This window comes from Penaeus japonicus, unplaced genomic scaffold (assembly GCF_977035675.1).
Source record: "Penaeus japonicus unplaced genomic scaffold, GWHDUDI00000001_assembly GWHDUDI00000006, whole genome shotgun sequence".
Classification (NCBI taxonomy): Eukaryota; Metazoa; Arthropoda; class Malacostraca; order Decapoda; family Penaeidae; genus Penaeus; species Penaeus japonicus.
The window spans coordinates 43217733-43227732 of NW_028234408.1; the positions used below are offsets into that span (position 1 = coordinate 43217733).

General features: G+C 38.2%; 2 protein-coding genes across 6 annotated transcripts in view; one reads left to right on the forward strand and one right to left on the reverse strand.

Moving 5' to 3' along the window:
- The window catches only part of cyst (rho guanine nucleotide exchange factor 18 cysts), a 260770-nt gene extending 256128 nt beyond the window's left edge, over positions 1–4642 (forward strand). Inside the window, exons 29-32 of the mRNA XM_086537517.1 lie at positions 1–111; positions 391–574; positions 949–1108; positions 1296–4642. The exon at positions 1–111 is cut by the window's left edge and continues 157 nt beyond it. Of these exons, the coding sequence (XP_086393643.1) occupies positions 1–111; positions 391–574; positions 949–1108; positions 1296–2065 (1225 nt within the window). The 3' untranslated portion in view covers positions 2066–4642. The remainder of the gene's footprint in view (positions 112–390; positions 575–948; positions 1109–1295) is intronic.
- Positions 4643–7182: 2540 nt separating this feature from the next.
- The window catches only part of LOC122264486 (uncharacterized), a 6263-nt gene continuing 3445 nt past the window's right edge, over positions 7183–10000 (reverse strand). For all 5 annotated transcript variants that reach the window (XM_086538073.1, XM_043033406.2, XM_043033409.2 and 2 more), the window contains exon 3: positions 7183–9244. In XM_086538073.1, coding sequence (XP_086394199.1) covers positions 7555–9213 — 1659 coding nt within the window. In that variant the 5' untranslated portion in view covers positions 9214–9244 and the 3' untranslated portion in view covers positions 7183–7554. The remainder of the gene's footprint in view (positions 9245–10000) is intronic.

A 10000-nucleotide genomic window follows, 5' to 3' on the forward strand; every position in this document is an offset into this window, starting at 1 on the left:
GTCTGGTGACTCATCCAGTCAACAGCAACATCAGGCTGTAGCGGCCAAGCTTATATACTGGCTGCAGACTTCCTTGGTGCTTAGTCAACATCACTTGACGCAGTTCGATATGTAGGTGTTGTGTGCTTCTGTCACATGTCTTGTTTAGTTTATTAGTTTAAGTGTAAATAGTTTTGGTGATATTGTTATCATGAAAAGACTTTATTGATACTGATTATAAACAAAAATCTATGCATATATTCATTAATGTATGGCACTATACTCCTCCTACTGCTGCAAAATTCATTCTGTTTTGTTTATTATTTTTTTTCTTTTTTCTTTCTCTCTTTCTTTCTAAGTATGACATAGAGATTGGGCATAGATATTCAATCCTTGAAATATTTTTTGCAGGTTGAGGTCAAAGTTGGTTGTTGGCGGAGCCTCAGTCGATGGACGATTCCGACACTCGCAGAAGTTGGAGGAACTCCGGAACATACAGGAACAGATTAGCCATGAAAGGGCGCAGTGGACGAAGGAAAGGGATGCCCAGGAAAAGTGGATTGCGGAAAAGAAAGTGGAGCTTCAAAAAAAGGAGGTGAGTTAACAGGCTGTGGGCTGTCTTTAAGCTAGATTTTTTTTATTTTTTTATATAATTTTGAAATACCTCTCTTGGTTTCCATTTACAATTGGGTGTGCGTTTGTCTCTCTGTATCTTGCTGTCTGTCTGCAGTGATTGCTGAATCCTCGTTACTAGATATCCTAGGAACTTAGATATGGGATTCATTTTATTTTATTTGTAAAGACCACTTGAAGTTTTGGTTGAAAATTATGGATTACTTTTACAATTTAGCAAAAGAAAAGGTAAAGGTATATATATATATACTTATAAATTCCATATTATTTCATCTCACCTTTGTGAAAAAATATAAATGTTCAGATTTGAAAATTAACTCAACCCTTCCCCCGCAGGAACACCTTCGAAGCGAGCAACAAGATGTTCAGCAGCAGCGTGAATTGTTATATCGCAAACTGGAGGCTCTCAAGGCTCAGGGCATCATCCTAAGTCCCACTCTAACAGTTCTCACTACTACGCCACCAGCCCACACAGTACACGAGGAACACCTTGCAGGTATGGCTTGTCTTTTAATTTTTTAGTCTTTTTTTTCTGTGTGTTTGTTTACATCATTTTTTCCTGCTTCTTCTGTATGGAATGTCTCCCAGTTTGATGAGAAGTGAAGATTATTGTTTGCCCTGTCCTATTTCAAGCCATTAGTTGCAAATGTATTTGATTGTAGACTTGGACCTACATCCTACAGGAAATGTAAGTGGCAGTGCAGGTGATGGCGGACAGATGACTCAGGGATCTCCACATAGTTCACCTACCAGTACAGCAGCCCCCACTCGCCCTCGTACTGATCACAAGCATCGCAATTCCACTGCTTCTATTGCCAGCCTCATCAAGCGTGACTCCAACCAGTCCCTACCCACACACCTCATATCAGCAGCTAACCAGCAGAAGGCATCTATATCAGTCAAGCAGCAGCTCCCAATGAAGCTGGCCAAACTGGGAAGCAGCAGCAGCACAGGGTCCTCGTCAGGCAGCGGTGGCGGCGGTGCATCCTCACCCAACCAGGACCGCCTCGACCACCACCGGTCTCACATGAGCCCCGGTGCCAGTGGGGGAGTGCAGCAAATGCTGCCGCTGAAACTGAGCCAGGGGCCCAACGAGGGCAAGGGTTCCCGCATGACCATGGGGTACCAGCGCCTGGCCTCTCCTCCACCATCCCTCGAGCCCTCGCTAGGTCCATCCCACCAACGCACAGGGTCTTCCCCTGCCACGCTACAGAATGGGTCTTCAGCTGTCAGTCCTGGGGCACCCGCTCCCACTGCCACCACCACCGCCCAGGGGGCTCGCGCCACCCGAACCAATACCTACCCAAAGTTGCCCAGTAAACCTTCCGTGCCCACCACTCGTGCCAACACCACGCCAGAGGGATCACAGGAAGGTGCAGGTGTGGGATCCAGCACACGCCCTGGTCAGCGCATTAAAGATCCTGACACCAACCAGGACATCATATTCTTCTAAGAGCTTTTATCCATCTAGCTTTTCTAGGTTTCATATAGTTCAGTGGTGTGACCATTAGGCTCTCGTTTTGGATGAGCAGGATCGTCATACTTCTGCGAGCCGCAATTAGCGTCTTTCCCTGTGATTAAGGCATTCCTTCCTTTATACACACCACCACTGGTACATGACCCTTAGTGTTATTACGATGTGTAAATTGTATGCTGTGGGTCTGGGACTTGTACATAGAACACTCATACACCCATGCACACTGTCTTCCGGCTACTGGTACACAGCACTGGTGGGAGCTCGCACTCTGTGTGATAGATGCACCCTCTATAATCCCTTGGCAGATGCTGCTTAGCATGTATTGATGTGCAAGGTCAGTGGATCAGTATTCATAATAAGCTATGATAGTAAATTTTTATATACGGTAGAGAGTGAAAGAATATGTGATGTAAAAAGTTTAATATGTTTTGACTTGAATGGCTATTTTTACATATGAATGTAAGTCATGACTGGTTGCACATTCCTGTGGCCTTTACTGCCCTCTGCGTAGGGAAGGGAGCAGCCTCAAGGGGAGAGAGGCTGCTCGTCCTCCAAAATGCATTTTCGTGCGGGCTGTCTCGGGTGGTGTCAGTGCAGCGAAGCTGTACCTTTTCAGTCTTACCGATTTACCTAATTCTTTTATATATGTTTTATATCACTTATAGGTTTTACTTTTAGATAGTGTAATTTTAACAAATTCCAAGTAGCCAGGTTGGCAGTGTGTACATTCCAAAGAGTAATTATTTCCATGTTGTATTTGCTGTATGTTAGCCCAGATGGAATATAGGGTATCCTAATATCTACCACGTATCTAGAATTCATTGTTTTCTGAAAGCTCAATGTGTATCAGCCAAAACTTCCAGGCAAGGCTGGCAAAATAGGTCGAAAACTGTGTATAGCCAGTATAATGCTGTGTTAAAGACTTGGGTAATATGTATAGCCAGTGTTAAAACTGGGGGTAAATTTGTTGTGCTGAATGTTTAGGTCAATGTACATTGTAATTAAGGATGGCCAGCACAAACAACATTCCTTGGGGTCATTTTTTGTGCATTTCATAAGACCTAGACTTTAAACAATAAACAACTTGTACAGATGTTTCTGCAGTGAAGAGAGCAAAAAACATTATCAGTACATATTTCTCTCTTCAAAACATGATCCCGGATGAAGGATATGTTGAGAGTTACCAAGCAGTCCATACTGTGAAATGATCAGCAAAAATGAGAATTGTCTGTTCTGTGCTTTCATAAGAACAATCACAAGTCGTATTTTGCTATTCACATCGTGGGAAATCAGACTTGTAGATGTATTAACAAGGCTTAATTTTGCTGATACTCACATCGTAGTACCTCGAAAAACCTGATGGAAGATTGTAAAAATTATGGTTGCTGTTACCTTCCCTTTTGTTACTTTTATAAAAAGAGAGTTTTGCCACACCATCATTAAGGCTGCTTTTTCCTTTTAATTGGATCAGCAAAGTTGGTGGATATGCATTGCATACGGCCCAAGTTTTAGTTCCGTGAAAAATGTGCCGCATTATGTGCGTATCTTCTGCTTTGTTCACAGATCATGTTTCATGTTTGGTCTTCCATACCATAATAGCTGAACCTGCTCTAAGGCAGTCAAACATCTTATTCTTAGCGGGTAGAAAATCTAGATTTACTAAATGCATCCTTCTTCTATATTGCTTTTATTCCTTCATTCCTTCAGCTATATCTAGCTTTCTAGCAACAATTCATTCCTTATTTTTATAATCTCTTGTCAGTTATATGGGGTTATGTAGGGGGTATTTCAGCTAGGTTAGATCCCTCACTCTAAGAGGTTCTTCTAGCCTCTCTGAAGAAGAAAAAAAAAAACATTCTCCTTATAGCTGAGAGATAATAGTGAAGGTAACATATTCCAGAGATATAATTAGTGTTTCATAACTTTACCATCTACCTAATAATCTATATGGCAACTCTCGCAACAATAAGTAAGGGTTCAGCTTCCCAGTTTTTATCAAAAAAGAAACATTCCAATGTGTACTTAGGTTGTATTTAAAATGTCACACTAGAATTATGTGTTCTTTCCATTAGAATAGTGTCCTATGTTCTGGGGGATATTTGAATATTTTTCTGCAAGTTAAATGCTGTTGTTTCTTTATCAGATACCTATGCCTTTATGCACATCAAAGTTGCACTTGTCCTGTAAAGTCCTCTCTGGCAGTAGAAACTATATGCCCGTAAATAGTCCTAAACAACTAGAACTGGTGCTTTAACAAGTAAACAGGAAAGCAGTGCAACTTTTCATTCATAAAGGGAACATCTGGAACCAGTCACCCTGATTTGTACTCTAGTGTGTCATTTTTCACAGCATCACAGTAAGTAAATTCTTGCAAGGCATCATGAGCCTAGTCAGTCTGGCAGCATGTGATATTATAATACCAGTGGACAAGACTCAATAATGAGATCTAAAGAGGTTGATCTGATATGAAGAAGCCTTTGCTTGAGAGCAAATGCAGTTTAATACATTATTTTGTGAATAGAGTCCAAGGAATAAACTGTTTATCACGTTAAATATTTTTTCATTCACCAAAATACTACATATTTTGTTTGTCATTTGTTTGTTATTTTTTGAGGGAAAATAAGTGGAGTAAACAACAAGAATGTATGTGTGCAAAAATATTGTCAAGTTTAAAAAGATAAATCAATGTTGTAAAGTGACTGAGTATTAGATCCAGAGTAGATCCTTTAAAATTGAACACATGAAATATTTTTATGGGAATAGAAAAAAATTAGAATGTGATTTATGGGAATATATGAATATTTTCCTTACTGAAGAAAGCCATCTCCTCAAACTCCAAACCCTGGAAAGTTCATTACGACAAATATAGAAAATAATATAGACAGAGTAATTTTCACATCACAAGAGATGTTATTGATGCATTTCGGATTACTCCCTCCGTCTTCAGAATTATTTGTAATTCTGAAGATGAAGTCATCCAAAACGCGTCAATAACATCATATGTTGTGAAAATGATTCCTTCTCAGTTATATCTTTTTCTACATTCTTGTCACAGTCAATATGGTCCAATGATGTATGAAAGATATAATAGTTCTTTAGAGAGTAAAAAAAAGCAACACAAGATTGATAGATAGTAAAATAACAAAGGTGTCAGATGAGTTGCCAAGTGCAAGCAGTAACCTCCCAAAAGCACTCACCCACTCTTTCTCCCTCACTCTCAGAAATGGCTCACTAGGTATCAGAAAAATTTCCCTTGGTTGTGATACCAACAGAAGTTTATAAGATTACAAATACTGAACATGAATACAAGAACTAGTGTTTCTCACAATCTTAATATGATATATATTGAAAGTTATCAGAAATAATAGTAAAAGAAAAGTTTTGCAATTAATTACTAACTTTTTAATTGTAATGAAGATGATAATTTATAAATTGTTATAATAACAATAATATGTTAGTGATAATGATAATGATGATAAGGATGATGATAATGATTAATAATCATAATATAATAACAATAACAGAAACCTTTGTAATAATAATAACATTAATAATGATAAGCATGATGATAATGGTGATGACGATGTTCATATTATTATGTTAATGTTCCTGCTAATGCTAAATGTTAATTAATGTCAGTGTAATTATCATATATCATGAGAATGATAACAATAATAGTGATAATGATAATGATGATGATGATGATGATGATAATGATAATGATGATGATAATGATAATGATAATTATGATGATGCTAATGATGTTGACACTGCTATATATAATAGTAAAGTTATTGGTAATGATGATAATGATAAAGACATTGATACTGATATTGATAAGGGTAAAGATAATGATAATAATAATGGTGATGACAATAACGATGATTTATTATGAAAATGGAGGACCAGCTCAGTTCTACGAGTCCTTCCCATAATCTAATCAACTCAACTCATTATGAAAACAGATACACGTTGTTCCTTGTAAAAACTGACAAATCAGAGCATTTGGTTGACATAATATGATAGTTTCAGTACAACTGATGTCTAGTTACTCAGCAATACGAGATCCTATGTGTTTGACAACAAGTGAGGTATACGGCATTTGAACATCATACTGTCCCACTTTGTTTTTATTTCATATTCAGATTATTGAATGGAGATCAAGAAATCAAGACAGCCTTTGGATAATTTCAAATGCTTATATTATATTTCAAATCACCATGTCAATATGCTTTTTGTTAGTGGTGCCATTCGCAAAGGTAATGTGAAATGACTGGGTCAAAATTATTTTTATTTCTCTTGCCCTTCCTCCTTCCCTCTTATTCTTTCTTTCTCTGTCTATTCCTTCTTTCTCTGTCCCTTTCTGTGTGAGCACAATGCCTTTGACTGACTCCTGCTGAAACTGCCTCTACCTTCTTATTATTTCATGCCCCCTTTGGTATTTCAACCCTTTGACACTCTTCCCTTCCTACAGTCTAATGCCTTGCCCTAGAGTCAGACATCCCAACAGGTGGAACCAACGACATGACTCTTCCTACTGGACACATACCCAACATACACTCATTTCCTTTGGCAAAGAGACATGAGGTGAACAGAGGCAACCTCCCTCACTGAAAAGCCAGTGTAGTTCTTTTTCTGGGTTCAGACAAAGTAGACTCTAGAATCAAGTGAAGCCCTTGTACTCTCTGTACCCTTACTGCAAACACAAAGTCAGAGTGTTGTAATTCAGCCAAATATGCCCATGACACATATATTCTCTCTCCCAATCCCTTTCTCTTTCTCTCTCCCCCTTCCTCATTCCTTTCTTCAATTTTGCTTGCTATAATCTTTTTTTTTCCACATAACTCTCATTTTTGGTTTTGCTTTAAAATTACACACTGGAAATATATATTGATTACAAAAGTTATTTGGAAGTGAAAATAATGGAGAAGGAATGGAAAAGGAAAAGAAAGAAGGAAAAAGAAGAAAAGATCTTAAGACAAAATATTTAATATTTGAAATCTCTGTCTTTGAAGTTAGATAGTATTGTGCTCGACGACTGTTAAGCTACTATCTATTCTTATATGAGGTGGGTTGTATGAAAATGAATGACCTATTATTCAAAGTTCATTGTTTAACACAATTATAAATCTCATCTACATCTTTGGTCACATTTTTTTAGTCTTCCTTAACAACAGACAGTCACGTACAGTACAGTAAACTTCTTTTCCTCAAAATGGATCTGTGGGTCAGCTCTTTCTGGTCCACTGATCCAGAGGCCTTCATGCTCCAGGAAGGGTATCTAATCAGGCAGAGGCAGTATTGCCAAAACCAAAGTCTTGCAAGGCACCACTTTAACCCTGAACAAGTGAGTCCCTTGCATAAGATATTTTATGCAAAATAAATATAGACAGACTTACATATTATATATCTGTATCATAACTTATAGCACAGGAAGTATCACTGAATTAATCACTTATTAGCACTTATAGATCACTAGAAATACAATCAGTCTGTGAATATGAAATGTGTAAATCCCTATTTTGGCCTTTGCAAAATGCAATAAGCATTTCTACCTCTCGTTCAGTCACACACCAAGTGCCAAGCTTCCCTAACCAGCTCAATTTTGGACAGACTGCCATCAGAATTATGGCATCATCAAGAGTCAAACTCAAAGGTGCTGCGTATTCTTCATACTCTCGCATTATGAGAACTCTTTCAAGATTGTGCATATCATCCCGTAAGTCGTATATCAGTTCGTGCGTTACCGGCTCGTCCTCGTCGGTAGCAAAAAGGGCGCTGACGGACAGACTCAGAGACACTAATTTGGGGCAGTGCTTCAAAAATGCGCTGAGGAATTCGGTATCCATTTCAGTGACTCTGTGGAGGTCTAACAACTCCAAATGGTCAAAGAGTATCTCGTTCTTCTTCTCTGCCTCATTCATGTAGGTGAAGAGACCGCAGCTGTGAATCTTTAATTGCTTCAAATTGGGGAAAGCCCGACTAAGGGAGTGAACTTGCTCTAGGATGATATTTTCTTCATCCAAATCTAATTCAAGACCTTTTATACTAGGGATGCAAGGGAGATTCTTTAAGTCAAACTCCAAGTTATTATATCGATCTTGATATAGCACCAGTTGCTCTAAATATGCAAATGAAGAGGCCAAATTTGACAGGCGATAGAAGTCTTCGGTGAGAAGTTCTCCTGAGTACGACTTGTAACTTCGGATACTTGGCACAATTTTTGCGGTTTCCGTGAAATCTGACTTGACACTTTTATTCACATAGCTTCTTGGCCATTCCTCTAGCTCAATGAGTTTCAGTGGCCGAGCTTCGCCAAATTCTTCTAAATACTTTTCTGTTACTAATCTGGTGTCCACATTTCTGACACAACAAAGATCAGGCATATAAACAACCATTTTCAAAACATGAGAAACTACAGGGGTCAGTCCTTTATACTTTGGCAAAATGAGCGTCTGTAGTTTGGGGCAACCTTTGGGCATGTTTGCTGATGGCCATGGGGATGAGTATTCCCCATATAACCAACATAAATTACTAACTAAGGGATCGGTCTCATCTGGCTCACCAAGAGACTCAATATTCAAATACTGTAGATTGTGACAGTGTACGGCTACAACTCTCAAGACATTTGAATCTGCTACATATTTTAAGTTTAATGACACCAAGTTATGTGCCCACAAAGGTTTAGCATAGACAGTATAAATAAATGCCTCCTTACAGTGATTACCTACAATGCTATCGAATGCCGAAATCTGACGGATGACGTCGTGCTGTAAATCTAACTCTGTGGTGCCTTCTACACTGAAAATCAACAAAATACTATTTACAATTTTCCCTAACACCGGCATTGTAACACCGTGTCCATTTACCGTCTCTTTAAACCTGCCTGTGTTCAACATCCCGTCAAATTTTGAATGTAAAACCTGATACATAATCTTCTTTAGGAGGCAATTTTTCACAGATGCAATCAAATTCTCATGAATGTAACTTGACACTTGATCTATCCAATTATCTCCATGTGGTTCTCGTACTTGGTCTGTCACTTTACAAGTCTCGATCAGGTGACACGTCACTTGTCTCAGGCTGGTGTCAAACAGGGATGCAACTGGCTTTGTTGGAGGCATGTTGGGAGCCGAAGCGATGATGCCGTGCAACCTACAAATAAATATTATTTTGAGAAATTAGTTATTATATAAATGATGTTAATAATAAAGATATAATTTTTTTTTATAGAGATGATGTTAACAAATTGTGTGTTTATTACTAGATATATAATATCTAGTAAATAATACTAAAAAAAAAGATAAATAAATAAATTGACAATCTTGTAACAAGGAAAATTAACTTGGGTAGGTAGGTACGATTTTAATTATTGACCTATCAATATTTAGGGCAATACCATTTGAGATTAAGCTCTCATATTTGATTCCATTTCAAGTATATTGGTTTCATAAACACATCATCTAAAAAAAATTGAGGGTTTTGTGATTTTAACCTTAAAGAAACATCTTATGACAAAATCTATAGAATAAATAATCAAAAGTTTTAGGCTTGGCTCCTGATATAAAAATCGGTCACATTACAGAAAAGAAAAGAAAATCCCCGTTGAAAAATGGAAGAGGGAGAGGGAGTGGGAAAGGGAGAGGGAAAAGGAGAGGGAGAGGGAGAGGGAGGGGGGGAAGAAGAGGGATAGAGAGAGGAAGAGGAAGAGGAAGAGGGAGAGGGAAAGGGAAAGAGAGAGTGATACATAACATGATAAATGAATGCTACTTGAATGGTGGAAGCAAGTAAAGCATCCCAGGTTCTGGACCACATAATGAGTAGAATCCTATGCAGGGCTGATTCATCTTGAAATCAAACTCATTTTATTCAAAGGTACGAGGATCTTATTGCATAAAATCCAGAGAATTA